The following is a 15585-nucleotide window of genomic DNA, read 5'->3' on the forward strand; positions in this document are numbered from 1 at the left end:
AATCTGACTCAGCAGTCTTTTCTGCCCATTCGTATGACAGGAGGTGGAGCCGAGCTCAGCGGCAGAACTGGACTAGACAGGAGTGTGTCCCAGCCGGCACAGGTGTGGACACTGGGAGGTGCCTGGCTCCCGACCCCAGCCACAGCCGGCTTTCCATAGGGAAGTGGACCCAGCCCTGAAACAGAGGACATCAGACAGAAAAAGGAAGCCTCACTTCACAATTTTAGGAAAAACTCTGACCTATCAGCACACTTCTTCTCTCTTCGTGGAAAATAAAAGAACCAATTTAATTTCCCTCTGGGTCTCTGAGAGAGAGGCACATTTTAAAACAACCCAAACACCAAAACACCACTTACACTTGGCTCCCTTCTCCTGGCCAAAGCCCACACGTGTTTAAAAAATTGGCCAAATGAACAGTCTTCTTTATGTTCTACTATTTAATTCTTGTCTTACTTTTACATGAAAAAAATATATAAGGATGCTGATCAGAGCTGTTAACTGGCCTGAGATAACCAGCAACACATGACTCCTGCCAAAGCAAGAACACGGTGTCTTAATGAGCCTCTGCAGCTTTATTACCGATAAAATGGGATCGCCTTTAGGTTCTGGAAATACTGAAAATAGCTGGTGGACCCCATTTGCACATTTGCAGCAACCCCTGAGGGCTGAGGATCCCAGGCAGGGAAGCAGGAAATGAAGGGCCCGTTTCCCTGGCCACCCGCTGGCACAGTGCACAACTTCAGAGGCTGGCAGGGCCACCCCGTCCCAGGAGCCCAGCAAGTACAGGCGCAGCCTGAAAACACCGCAACGCCGCTCCGTCCAAGAGCAGGGCTGGCCCCCCAGGGCACCTGGAGAGGCTCCGGCAGCTGGAGGAAGGCCCGCACTGGCACAGAAAATGCCCGTCCACTCCCCGTGGTAAACACCACGCTGCTGCTCCCTGACCCGGCTCCGGCCCGAGGCCAGCGGCGAGGTGTGGCTGCGGCGGGTGCTGCGGCCCCACGCTGACGTCAGCAGCTCCCTCTCCTCCACTTGGACATGCTCTGCACTGGGCTGGAGCTGCTGCCAGAATCCTGTCAGGGCTGCAGGCTGGAGAGCGGCCACTGCAGACCCAGCCCTTCTTGCAAGCAGGGCTTTCCAAGTGCCCAGATCCGCTGAGGGTGGGCTCAGGCCTGGGGACCTGACTGCAGCGGCAGAAGGCACCTCACTTCACAAAAGGACGGGCGGCTCCAGTGCAGGCGGCTCCAGTGCGCAGGGGCCTTGAAGGAGCTTCCCTCGGAGAAGGTGGAAAGGGGTGGTTCCGTGGGTGGCGTGCATATTTTCTAAGGCTGGGCATGCCAGGGTTCTCACCACTACCACCAGGCACCGTAACTGCCCAACACTAGGCCTGGATGGACAGCAGGGCTATGGGGCATCAACGCCTGCTTTACACCAAACCAGCTGCCTGACAAAGATGACCTGCCACCAGCTACCAGCAGCCACTGTCCTGTCCACGTCTAGTCCTGTCCAGCCCTACTCTTGGATGGAGCAGCGCTGCGGTGTTTCCAGCTTGGTCGTGTCTCTAGTTAACCCCCAGGACCCTCTAAACTCCAACCTGAACCCTCTGCCCCCCACATGGATATGAGCGCATTAGGAGGAGGAAGAAAATAGCCCGTCACCAGAAAGGTGACGTGTGATGGACACACTGTTAGTGGGGGCTGCGGCCCCTCTCCTCCTTCATTTCTAACCAGAGTCTGGGAAGGGGGGGAGGGGTGCATGTTTAGATGAAGCATGTGGCCTTCCATGGCTGTTATGGGCTGAATCGTGTCCCCCAGCATTCCTAAGTGGAAGCCAGACCCCCGTGCCTCAGAAAGGGATGTATTTGGAGACGGGGCCTTAAAGGGGTGACTAAGTTAAATGAGGTCTACGGGTGGACCCTGGTCCAAGCTCACTGGTGTCCCCTTAAGAAGAAAACACTGGGGCACGCGGACACAGGGGTGCCCGCGCACAGAAGGCCATGTGAGGACACGCGAGACGGCAGCCACCTGCACGCCAAGGAGCGAGGCCTCGGAGAGAAAGTCAACCTGTCCACACCTTGACCTTGGATTTCTAGCCTCCAGAACCGTGAGAAAATAAGCCTCTGTTGTTGAAGCCCAGCCTGAGCTGAGGTTACTGTGGAGCAGATGGGCCCCCGCCCAGAGCCGCACTGTCCAATACGGTCATCACCAGTCACACGAGGCTTTTCAAATTGAAATTAAGTGAAATTAAATAAAATTTTAAAATTCACTTCCTCAGTTACACCGGATTGGAACATTTCCATCCAATTGGGCAGCTGGAGTCCAGAGAGGGGAGGGTCTAGTTCTGGGGGAGCATTCCAGGACCTCTGAGAGCCGGGCTCTCCCGGGGAGGAGCTGAGGCAGTGACGGGGACAGAGGGAGCAGGAACCTGCTGCCCACAGAGCACGGACACGGGGCTCAGCCTTCTACCAGCACAGCTGGGTGGAGGCCGCGCGTGAAACCTTCCCCTGACTAACTGTAACCAAAAAGCAGAGTTTTAAAACTGCTGTAGGACTGAAGTGTGTCCTCCACAAGCAGTTACTGAGCTCTTGTAAGTTCCGAGGACACTTTGACAGGCACCACAGGGGGCAGACAAAATTACCTAAGCATGTTTTTGCCTCAAGGGGCAAAAAGCCAAGCAAATATGACACAGGCGGTGAGGGCCCTGAAGCTCAGAAGGCATGGAAGGCGCGGACAGGTGGCTTACCGCCTGGGCCCGGGCCAGACCCTCAAGAGCTCTCCCCGAAATAAAAGGAAAACCCTCTCTCTGGAGCCCCGGCTCCTGGTTTTTCTTTCCTTTCACACTCACTCCTCCCTGTGCCAAACAGCAGCGTCCCCCCAAGTCCCAATCCCTCAGCTGCTTCCTGATCTGGTCACGGCTTAACTTACTCGTGCCCCCCAACTCCGACACCCCTCCCACAGCCACCAACGCTACTTCCCACTGCTCCACGCCTGGACCAGGGTGCCAACCAAATCCGGTGTTTAAGATGTTTTTATGTTCCTCGTCCCCTCTCTCCACGTTCCCTGTGGCTATCAGTGCAGCCCCCAAGGCAGCAAAGCCCTGCTTTCTCATTTGCAGCTTTTAATCTACTGAAAACTGGGAGACCAGAAAACCAAAACGATCCTGTTCGCCTAAAAATTATTTCATCGTTCAGGACCTGCTCTACCTCCATCTCCTCCCCGGGCCTCTGCCCTCCCAACCTCCATCTCCTCCCCAGACCCCCTGCCCTCCCAACCTCCATCTCCTCCCCGGCCCCCTTGGCCCCCCAACCTCCATCTCCTCCCCGGACCCCTGCCCTCCCAACCTCCATCTCCTCCCCGGGCCCCCTGCCCTCCCAACCTCCATCTCCTCCCCGGGCCCCTGCCCTCCAACCTCCATCTCCTCCCCGGGCCCCCTGCCCTCCCAGCCTCCATCTCCTCCCCGGGCCCCCTTGGCCCCCCAACCTCCATCTCCTCCCCGGGCCCCCTTGGCCCCCCAACCTCCATCTCCTCCCCGGGCCCCTGCCCTCCCAACCTCCATCTCCTCCCCGGGCCCCCTTGGCCCCCCAACCTCCATCTCCTCCCCGGGCCCCTGCCCTCCCAACCTCCATCTCCTCCCCGGGCCCCTGCCCTCCCAACCTCCATCTCCTCCCCGGGCCCCTGCCCTCCCAACCTCCATCTCCTCCCCGGGGCCCCTTGGCCCCCCAACCTCCATCTCCTCCCCGGGCCCCTGCCCTCCCAACCTCCATCTCCTCCCTGGCCCCCTTGGCGCCCCAACCTCCATCTCCTCCCCGGGCCCATGCCCTCCCAACCTCCATCTCCTCCCCGGGCCCCCTGCCCTCCCAACCTCCATCTCCTCCCCGGGCCCCTGCCCTCCCAACCTCCATCTCCTCCCCGGGCCCCTGCCCTCCCAACCTCCATCTCCTCCCCGGGCCCCTGCCCTCCCAACCTCCATCTCCTCCCCGGGCCCCCTGCCCTCCCAACCTCCATCTCCTCCCCGGGCCCCTGGCCTCCCAACCTCCATCTCCTCCCCGGGCCCCCTTGGCCCCCACTCCTGTGAACCGTGCCTGCGTTCACCGTTCGCAGAGGGCACCAGAGACATCTCTGCCACGGCCCAAGACGTCGTCTATCAGAGCTGGAGTTTACATACCCCTGACTCAGAAAGCTGGCCCGGTACCTCCGCCATCACACAGGAAAGCAAGCACTCTTTCTGGGTTCCCCGCGGGTCGTCTCTAATGTAAAACACCCGCTAATGGGCTGGAGCTCAGGCACTGTGCTAGGGACAAAATTCCCTCGGCACCTGAGGGGAGCTCCAGAGCAGTCTGTTAGCTGCTCAGTACACAGACGCTGTGTGACATTTATTTTGACTGCCTGGAAGCCAACTAACTTCTGGTTCTCAGCTGCACTGTGAAAACATGAGGATGCCAGCGAGCTGCGGTGCGGGCAGCAGCGGTATTAAATACAGTCACCGTCAAACCCGGGGAGGGGCGACTCGCCACCTCTGCAGACCGGTACTGAACACTTCCCATCCCGCCAGGCAGTCCTCAGTCTCCCTTTGTATCGGGTTGAACTGGTTAATAATTAACTGGCTTCGGTTAAGTTCCCTTCTCATAAAGAGCAACGTGAAGTGCCGTAAGTGATGCTCAGGAAGGACACACAGGCCAGTGACTCTTGGAACTGGATTCCTCGTCCTTGGGTGTCAGACAGAAGCCCGAGGAATGCCCACGCAGCCACGTCACCGGAGAGATGTGGTTACAGACCTGCAGTATCCCTCAAGGTGCTTCGCCAGGCCTGGGCGTCCAGCGACCTGCCTGACAGGCGAGACCTGCCTGGGAGGCCAAGGGCCTCGGCTACTTAAAGCATTACATTAGAAAATCACGTTTCTGCCCCAGACCCCGGTGGGCTCCAAGAACAACAAAGCAGGACTCACTGCCATTGTCGTCAGAATCCTCACTGCTGCTGGGAAGGCGACCTCGTTTCATGATCTCCCCGGGAAACAGCAGGCAGCCTGCAAAGCAATGAGACAGCACTTAACCCAGGATGATAACACACAATCATCAAGTTGTGCTTCAGAAGGCAGCCAGGATTTACAGCACACAAAAGCAAACAATCGGCTCTAAGGAGCATTTGAATGGTAAACAGCGAAAAGCCCAAAGACACATAATTAGGTGCAATCATTAACAGAACAGGTTCAGAACTGAGGGGGAAGGGCCGGGGAGTCACGTATCAGGAGTCTCCCAGAGGTGCCAGGCTCCTCGCTCATTCCTGTGACAGCATGGCAACTACTCCAGGAGCCTCTTCAGCTGGCAGTGGCAAGCGCTGCAGGAAAAACCCAGGCAACGACCACGGTGCTTCCTCTGCAGACAGCCTCCTGTCTCAGGAAGGGGGGCGGTGTGCCGGAATGTGTGAATATTTACACTGCACCGGGCATGATTATGCTTCTCAGGCATATTTCACTGAAACAGCCCTAAAAACCGAATAACCTAGATTCTAGAGAAGACCAACGGGGTGGTGGGATTGCAAAGGCCTCCCGTAGCCACCTCCAACCCCCAGCGATGCACAGCGGGGACAGGAAGGGACCAGACAGCCATAGGATTCTGATCCAAGCCCTCCCCTTGACACATTAGGAAACTGAAGCAAAATAAATAATAAATAATAAATAAATAAATAAATAAATAAATAAATAGGTCACTCTGTGGGAGGGGAGCTCCTAATCCAGTCCAATTTCACTACACTTCACCCCAGCTCCTTCCGAGAGGTCCAGGAGTCCAACCTCACGCAGCACACTAAGAAATCAGCTGTACAGACACCCCGCCCACTTAGCCAGCTCCTTTGAGACACGGGGGATAACAGGCCTCAGCCCCATCGGGTAAGAGGAAGGCTGCATTTGTGAGAAAGGGCCATGGATGGAGCCTCAATGGCTGGTCACTGAACTTAGATGGACTCACAGGGCAACTATCCAAAAACTTCCCCAAACTACAATTATTGATCACCTTGACGTATCTTCAGGGCCCTGATCTTACTGCAGATCAATGATTCGCAGGAAGGGAGGAGGGCTTTGGAGTCACAGGGAACCACAGCATCAGAATGTGGTGTGAACAGGAGTGTGGCCACAGGCGGGTGTGACCCACAGCATTAGAATGTGGTGTGAACAGGAGTGTGGCCACAGATGGTATGGAGAACTACTGTGCTAGTACAAGACCCAAGAGAAAAACCCAGAGCTCTTCTCTAAACGGACCTGTAAAACAAGCAGAGCCCTAACCGGTTTGGCTCAGTGGATAGAGTGTAGGCCTGCGGACTGAAAGGTCCCAGGTTCGATTCCGGTCAAGGGCATGTACCTTGGTTGTGGGCACATCCCCAGTGGGAGGTGTGCAGGAGGCAGCTGATTGATGTTTCTCTCTCATCGATGTTTCTGATTCTCTATCCCTCTCCCTTCCTCTCTGTAAAAAAATCAATAAAATATATATTAAAAAAAAAGCAGAAATGATCACAGGATGGCCGTCCCCACCTGCAAAATACACCTATGCAACCCACACTAATATTCAGGCCCCTAATCTCTAATTCCAATATTTTATATTTTCTTTCTGAAACACTACCCCAGTTAAGATGTGTGGATATTTGTTTGCCAATGGGTTCTTCAAAAAACATTGAAAGAATTTACAGAGCCAGGACATGAGTCCTGATCTGGGTCATGAGTTGTCTTATGGGCTAGGGTTTCATCCTGGGGGGCAGGGTCACAGTCCTAAACCCTCCTACCTCCTTGCAGAGCCCTATCACCCATAACTAATACCCAGCTACCTACAACTGGGCCTGGGGCAGGCTCACTGAAGTCAAAATCGTCCACGGCCCACAAACACCTGTGGCCCACTCCCCACTTGAAATGCTCATCTTCTGGCCCTGTCACCACGTACACTAACTGCTCACAGTGACACCCTGCTCCCCTCAGGACCCCACAGGAGGCAGTACAGGGGAAGGGAGAGAAAGGAGCACTCATCCCCAGGGTACAGCTCTCAGAGCCTACATTATAAGCGAGTTTAAAAAGAAAAAAAAAAACTAGAAAGTGCTACCAAAAGAGGAATTCCTTAAAGTAACGGTGTGAAGCAGCAGAACACAGCGGGAAGAATGCAGTTCCCACCTCCTGAGCTGGTGTGAGAACTGTGGAGAGGAGGAGTGGGAGGCTGAGAAGGCCCCTCAAACCACCCAGCGACAAACAGGAAAACAAAGGCTGACTACACATCTTCATTGATGCAGACAACTTAAATGTACCTACATAGGAGAACATGGAGAATGAAGAACCTTTTTGCATCAAAATGCCTTCCTCCTCTCAAACCAGGGAAAGCACTTACTTAACAGTCACTCACTAAATGAAAAATGCAAGCACCGCCCAAAAGCAATGATACTCTTCTCCTAAACACACATCAACACTCTCAAGCAAGATTATGCAAGTAAAGAAGAGTGAAAATAGTACTTTTCTTCTAATGAATTCCATTTTCATCTGCCCTGGAAGATCGGAGTGATGGAGTTGAGAACACTGTAATGTACTTCTGTAGGGAACCCCGAGAGGTGATGGGGTGAGCGCTGGGCACAGTTTCCTCCTCGGTGGCTCTAGCGGACTTAAGCACTGACATCAGGCTGCCGTATCTCACCTGGGGTTACTTACGACATCAAGAAGTCAAAATACATGGAACTACCTTTAGGACACAATACAGTGGTTGAATGCTACAAACAGCTGTGCAATAAAGGCCAGTGGGAGAGCTGAGGGCCCCTGCATCACTACCTTGCTGCCTCTTAGGGCAATGGCTGACTATTATCTGGACGGTAACAGTGTAAGTAATGATCAATCACAGGGTTACTCTCAACACTCCAGAGATAGCTGCAGGAGGATGGCCCACAAGCACGTGAATCCCTGGGCTATTAGGAGGCATTAGAGGAAGGCGAGCGTCCCGACCTCGTGCAGCTCTGGTGCAGCTGAGGAGACCGGCACGGCCACAGGAGCCCAGTACGGTCAGTGCCTGACAGCGGTCAACGCACCCTGTGTGGGACAGAGGCTGGTGGAGTCAGGAGGGATTCTGAGCAAGGTCGGGAAGAACAAAGGGGAGGGAACTGGAAGAGGAAGCACAGCATTTTGGGCAAAGCACTAGCGTATTTAACAACACGTATCCAACCTAGCATATTACTCCGAGCAGCCTCTTCGCACTAAGAACCTTTACTATTTGTTCATTTCTGTACTGATACACATCCCTTCTTATGCTATGCTCCATTGCCAAGGCTTGTCGATTCACAATGTATGAATTCTTCAAGTCCACTGCCCCAGAGGTCTGTCATCAACCACCTATACCTACATTGCTTAAAGCACCACCCTTCCATTCTTGGTGTCTACAGTTTCCTACCCTTTCCAATTATTCTAAAAAACGAATCCTCCCTCTGAGGTGACCTCATCGAGCCGTGCTCCAAGCCAACCTCTCCCTTTGCTCCACAATGCAAACAGGTCCGGGCAGAACACAGAGGTCTCCTGCCACCTGGCCCTTCCGCTCTGCCCAAGCCTCTCTCCCAACATGACCAGCTTACCTGGGCTGGGCCAGGCCTCTGCCCTGGAGACACCTGCTCCTCTGTTCTCAGCCCCAGCCCTGGAGACACCTCCTCCGCTGTTCTCAAGCCTCTGCTAATGCGGTTCCTCTGCCCTCTCCTCCTCGCCTACCCGCTGTAAAGAGGGGCATGCCAAGCGGGGAGGTGTGGTGGCTGCTCACAGCAGCACCTGCTCAGGAAGCAGACTCCTCCCCTCACTGGCCCAAGCCTCAATATTCCATGCAGATCACTCTTTTTAGAGAGTGGAAGAGAGAGGGAAAGACAGAGAAACATCAATGTGAGAGAAACACATCCATGGGTTGCCTCCTGCACACGCCCTGCTGAGAGGTACAGGTGGTTGATGCCCTTGACCGGAATCGAACCCAGGACCCTTTGGCCTGCAGGCCAACGCTCTATCCCCTGAGCCAAACCAGCCAGGGCCAGATCACTCTTCCAGTCTCTTTTGTCCCTCAGTTAAAATGCAGTAGTGGATCAGCTAATATTAATCCAATTAAACGTGCATGGAGTTTGATGCCAGAGACACAGTGAACAAGATACGGATGGTCCACAGGGAGACGCAGCAAGCACACAACTAGACCAGCAGCTTCAATGTGGCCACTGCTAAACGTTACCGGATTACCGTTCACTGCTTTTGGTGGGACATGGAACCTGTCCGTTAGATAGCAATGTACCTGACAACCTTGAAACGGAAGTTTCCTTTGTGGGGGGAGGAGAGAGACACCAGTACTAAGAGCAGCCATTAGCTGCAGGAACCCATCCCGAAGGTGGGTCAGGAATTTGTAAGGGAACAAGTTCAGTGACCAGGGTGTGGTCCCAGGGAGGCATGACTGGTATGTGACTCTAAGAAAGAATGAGAAATGAACTCCCAGGGACAAGGAGAGAAGGGCTTTCACAAAAGAATAAGATGATTAAGATTTTGAGGATGTTTATTCAACGCTTTTCCTGGGAAAGAGGGACCCATTTGAGGGAAACAAACTTGTCCAGTTACCAGAATTACTGTGGTTGAACAGGGACCACTTATCCGGCCATAAACTCTACAGCTGTAATAAGAATTATACACTAGTGATTTTAATTATCTTATGGCTCATACTCAGAAAGGCTAGCTTCTTCCTCAAAATATCAATTTCATCTACTGTTTCCATTCTTATTTATTTCACTCTCAAGAAGTTCAAGAAGGTTCAGTTAAAGACCTCTTATATTTCTGGATTATCCCCTAATGCAGCGCTGGGCATCACAATAACCTTTGGATGAACGACTGAATTCCCGTACATGAACTGTATCCAATGCTCACAGGCTTTATGGAATTTGAGAAGCTTTCACTTTAATATCTAATTGACCTTTAACTGGAGTAACTTCCATTAAATTACTTTTAAATTTATTGGTGTCCTTCCATGCTTTGTGAAAGTTAATCTAATACCTAAATGTGGTATATTCAGCCCAGCTGGCCTGGCTCAGTGGTTAAGCATTGACCTATACACCAGGAGGTCACCATTCCATTCCCCATCAGGGCACAAGCCCAGATTGCAGGCTCGATCCCCAGTAGGGGACATGCAAGAGGCAGCTGATCAATGATTATCTCTCATCATTGGTGTTTCTATCTCTCTCTCCCTCTCTGAAATCAATAAAAATATGTGTTTTAAATGTAGTATTTAAAAATGTATTTAGAAAATGTATAATATAAAAGTGTTAAAGAATGTATTTTCAGTCACCAAGGGCGTCTTACCTACACATAAAGTATTTTGTAATGAACTACTCCTTTCTGTTTGTTTGCTAAGTTCACACAATTTGAATACTATCTTTAAACACTATGTAATTGGTAATTTGATTCTTAAGTTGTTGACCATAACATATCCACGCCAATGAAAAAAAGATTTACATTTTCGTAATAGGTCACCTTCTAGTCCCCTACAGAGTATGCAGTACTCAGTATACCAAAGTACCCAAATACAATGACCAATACTTCACAGTAATTTCCTGGCCCTAAGTGAATGTGAAGAAAATCCAGATGATTTCTTACCTGTTTTTTGTTTGTTTGTTTTTTAAATATATATTTTTATTGATTTCAGAGAGGAAGGGAAAAGGAAAGAGATAGAAACACCAATGATGAGAGAGAATCACTGACCAGGCTGTCTCCTGCACATGCCCTACTGGGGATCGAGTTCGCAATCCGGGCATGTGCCCTGATCGGGAATCAAACCCAAACCATGACCTCCTGGTTCATAGGTCGAACACTCAACCACCGAGCCACTCCAGCAGGGCTCTTACCTCAATTTTAAAACAAACATTAATTGCCTAGATAGAAGTTTTTCAAATTGGCAACATTATCTAATTCATATGCTCCCAGAGTCTAAAAATACTAATGTGACTATAATTCAAACCCAGATTTCTCACTTTAATCAAAGGATTTATATCCAATCGGAGTGGCACAGTAGTTTGAGTGTTCTTCCTTGCACAGGGAGGTCACCAATGGATTCCCAGTCAAGCCACATGGCCAGGTTTCAGGCTCAATCCCCAGTAGGTGGCGTGCAGGAGGCAGCCCATCAATGATGTGTCTCTCTCTCTCCCCCTCTTCCTTCCTCTTCTCTGAAATCAATAAAAACATTTTTTAAAAACAGTAATATAGATTTGATTTAATTGACAAACTGCTTAGAGCTTAACTGTTAAAAGTTTTAACCTTGTCTAAATATTTCAAACCCCCACAAATGGAACTTTAAAAAATGTGTCCTTTATGTCATACATCAAAATTTGTTTAAGGAAAATGCTGCCCAAGCTACTATCCTAAGCCTTTGCAAAGTTGTCACACTTGAAAATATTCAGCTGAAAAGAGTTTATGTTAGCAATAAATAACCATTTCTCCCCAAAAAAGCAAAGATTTTAAAAAATGACCAGATAATCATAACTACATTTACTCCTATGAACATTACTAATAAAGCCCAAGTACTATCATTAATTAACTGTAAAGTCTTCATAAATTATTTTGAAACTCAGACTTTAAAAGTCAATAAAAGTGTTTTTCAAGATTTTAAGGAATTCATAAATTTGAGTGGTTTTAAATGAATCACAAGCAGCCACTGTCTGCCAATTTATAAATAATCCAATTCCTGCTTATGTGCCCAAAACAATCTATTAACCCCTTCCAGGCCTCTGTAATTGCTGACTCAATCAGAGTCAACAACTGAAAAGCAGCTGCGAACATTCTAATCATTTGTATTTGGAATGTTTTTTGTTTGTTTGTTTGTTTACTTTCCTGGACAGAAAAATAAATGAATTCACACCCAAACGATGAAGGCAGTCATCAAGGCCTCCAAGGTGGAGCTTCTATTCCTAGTTTCATGTACTCAGAATCCTTTCTGTTAGGTTTATATGCTCAGGTATGGAAAGATGCCAAAGACATATTAAGAAAGAAACACAGGCAAACTGCAGGGGGGCGGGGCAGAGGGGGAGGGCCTGAAATATAATATAGATTAATTTATCCATAAAAGGGAGGAGGGAAGAGAATACGTACACCAATTGCTTGCATAATCATGAAAAATTACTAGAAGATCATAAAGGCTAATAGTGTTTAATCGTTGAGAAATATGACCAAAGTGTTCTAGATAGAATGGGTTGGGAACTTTTACGTCTCGTTATGATCATTATAAAATTTTTCTTTGTTACCATGATCCTGTGCTACACTTATAACAGTAAAGATTTAAAATACAAAACCTTTCCTCCCTGCTCCTCTCCATATGGAGAAGACCCTGGGGCACAGCTTCTTGGCCCCATGCAAGGCACCAGCCTAAAATGAACAGCCATCAATAAAGTATATATTCCACCTCCTTCCTGAGATGGGTATCAAAGGCTTGTCTTGCTTCAAAAGAATACCCGATGGAACAGTGCAGAAGGGAAAAAATTGAAAAGGTAATAGGATAAGGCTGTAAAATGCTACTATCAGCCATTCATTATGTAGTTCAAAAGCAAAAGTTTTCAAAATATAAGAATAGCCAATGCCAGAAGCAAGTCACTAGAAATGTCTGTCATAAGAATAGAAAAACTAACCCGGACTGGAAAACTAGGATATAAACTACCTTTAAAGAATAAACACTCAACTTCTTACACATTTTAAGAGTAGTACTATTTGGGAGGAAAAATAAACGTAAAAAAGCTATGTTCTAGAGTTGACTACCAACCACCATTTTCTTCTACCCATATTAGGTCATTCTTTTCAACAATTCCAGACATGACTTCAGAATTCTGCTTAATACACAGTGCTCCCACTCTGTCAGAATTCATAGGAGAGATAAAGTCCTACTGCCTCCTTGCACACTTGTTTGACCATTTACCTGGTAAGACCAATCTCTTCAGAATAGATGAAAATAAAGTCTTTTCTAAAGCATTTCACTGAAATCAGAAGTTTGTGTTCCGTTCTGTGTCGGAGTCTCTGAACCAAGTTCTAATTTACATAACGCACGTATACACATCTGGAAACTAAAAGTTCACTGAAAAATAACACTTTAGCCCTAGCCCGTTTGTCTCAGTGGACAGAGCATCGAGCCACAGACTGAAGGGTCTCAGGTACCTCGGGCATGTACCTCAGCTGCAGGCTCGATCCCCAGCTCAGGTTGGGGTGTGTGCGGGAGGCAACCAATCAATATGTCTCTCTGACATTAATGTTTCTCTCCCTCCCACCCTCGCCCCATTTCCTCTCTCTCTCAAACTCAATGGAAAAATATCCTCAGGTGAGAATTAACAACAAAAATAACACTTTAAAACAGGCGTCCTCAAACTACGGCCCGCAGGCCACATGCAGGTGTTTTTGCCGTTTTGTTTTTTTTTACTTCAAAACAAGATATGTGCAGGGTGCAGAGGAATTTGTTCATAGTTTTTTTTTAAACTATAGTCCGGCCCTCCAACGGTCTGAGGGACAGTGAACTGGCCCCCTGTTTAAAAAGTTTGAGGACCCCTGGTTTAAAAGAACTAAGTGTTCAGAGGAGATGGTTTCTGAATGAACATAGTTAAGGGTAAGGATAGGAAAGGCATCTACAACCCCTATTCCACCCTTGGAAGAATAAGTCAATAAATGCAAAGTGTCTACAGGGGAATTTTAAAAGATTTTTAAATGTTCAAACCAGATGTTCTTATACAGGATATACAAAGCAGCTTCTGCGGAAACCAGATTCAACCAGCTAATGACAATTACACTGCACACAGATTGAAATGCAGCTGTTTTGAGGAACTTTGTTCCTTGATTATAGCCGGGTGTCAAAAACTATCAGTTACCACTAACAATGTTGTCTCCAAAAATTTTAAAGTACTGTTTAAAAAAAAAAAAAGTCTCCCAGTGTATGAACTGGAAGACCTAGATGGCACACTGAACAAAAATTGCATTTATACACCATCTGAGTTACGTATGAAAAGAAACATGTCATCACAATGCACAAATCTTGTTATGTTCATGGAAACAGACGCACAAGATGGACTCAAACTCAGCAGCCAGGTCTGGGAAATATTCTCTGTGTTTAAAGCTGATGAGTCTACCCCATGGATGGTATCTACAGGAAAACTTCCCAAAAGAAGCCCATCAAGTCAGCATTGTGGTGCTAAAGAACATTTCAAGGATAATTAAACCTACCTTTCCGAATTTTAAAGACCAGTGCACTGAATCCTGGAGAGGTGAAGCAGCATGAGTCAAGACTCAGGTCTAGGGCAAAGCCAGTCCCCGAACCAAAGACCAGCCCCCAAGGTGGGTGGGCACCTGGGTGCCTGCACCTTGGCTTCCTCCACCTGGAGGCCTACTAGGATTTAGAAAGAAGTTATCTAGAAGACGAAGGCCATGCCCTGTCATGTTATCGGGGAGCAGACAACTAAAATGTAATCAGTGAAACAACAGTCTGTGAACTTGGAAATGCAAACACGGTTTCCTGGCAAGCTGATGTGACGAGGGTTGCAAAAGCCATGCTGCCTGTGGAGCTGGAGGAGTGTGTCGCCAGAAGTTCCTGAACACTGTCACGGGCGAGTCGCCTGAGCAGCAGGCACTAACTTCTGATGGGCGCGGCACACACACCCTACTTGGAGAGAGGTTACCTCCCTCTGCAGGAAACTGCTTTATAAAGCATATCCCCGTACGCAGGGCTCCTTGGCCTGGCCCCCTTGGCGGTGCAACTACCCAGTGTGCTTTCTTTCCTAGGTACACAGGGTCCGTGTGACACACCCTATCCTCAAAGGGGATCTTGGGACCAAAGGGTTAAAAGCCTCCGTCCTCAGACTAGCCAGCTCCCTCCATATTTATCACACTTCTGATTTCAGGTTCCTGCCAGAAAGGAAACTGAGCCCTAACAGAGACAATCCGGTGACCAGGTCAGGCTGTGTCTCACTGTCAATCAGAGGCCGGGGCTGTTTCTGTCCTGCCCCTGAGCTGAGAATAGTTTTCACCTATTAAACCGTCTGGGGCTGGGGTAGAGGGAATCAAAAGCACATTTCATGACACATAGAAATGACACAGAATTCAAGTTTCACTGACAGTAAATAAAATTTTACTGGCACACAGCCATGTTCATTCATTCCCCTTTTGCCCACAGTAGTAGGCCTTTGTACTTACGATGGCTGAACAGTTGTCACAGAGACTGTCAGGCCCACAAGCCTAAAACATTGACATTTACTATCTTATCTGGGACCTTACACATAAAAAAAAAAGTTTACTGATCCTTGTTATAAACCAAGAGACCGGGAGCATGATGTTTAGAAACCAGCATTATACATGTTCAATGAAATGTCAATTACCAGGTCCTGGGCAGATGACAAATACCTTAATGCTTACAAAGTTAAGGATCAGACACACTCTGTCCTTAAGAAGTCCTTAACTAGAACAGACAGAAATCACAAGGGGAAATGAAAGGGGGAAGGGTGCTCTGAGCAACTTAAATGAAGGCCATGTCTAGAAAACCGAGAATTTTTCTCCAAAGGAAATCCCTGAGGCTCCTACTTTGGGCCAGTGTACACTAAGTTGTAA

General features: G+C 49.0%; 1 protein-coding gene across 6 annotated transcripts in view; it reads right to left on the bottom strand.

The window, feature by feature from the left end:
- The window catches only part of JADE1 (jade family PHD finger 1), a 55184-nt gene that overhangs the window by 32699 nt on the left and 6900 nt on the right, over window positions 1-15585 (bottom strand). For 3 of the 6 annotated variants that reach the window (XM_008143492.3, XM_054717734.1, XM_054717733.1), the window contains exon 2: window positions 4942-5019. In XM_008143492.3, the coding sequence (XP_008141714.3) occupies window positions 4942-4993 (52 nt within the window). In that variant the 5' untranslated portion in view covers window positions 4994-5019. Of the gene's footprint in view, window positions 1-4941; window positions 5020-6004; window positions 6116-7479; window positions 8014-14208; window positions 14225-15585 lie in introns of those variants that run through there. The other 3 variants (XM_054717736.1, XM_054717735.1, XM_054717737.1) reach the window with 3 other exon arrangements.

This window comes from Eptesicus fuscus, chromosome 6 (genome assembly GCF_027574615.1).
Source record: "Eptesicus fuscus isolate TK198812 chromosome 6, DD_ASM_mEF_20220401, whole genome shotgun sequence".
Taxonomy (NCBI): domain Eukaryota; kingdom Metazoa; phylum Chordata; class Mammalia; order Chiroptera; family Vespertilionidae; genus Eptesicus; species Eptesicus fuscus.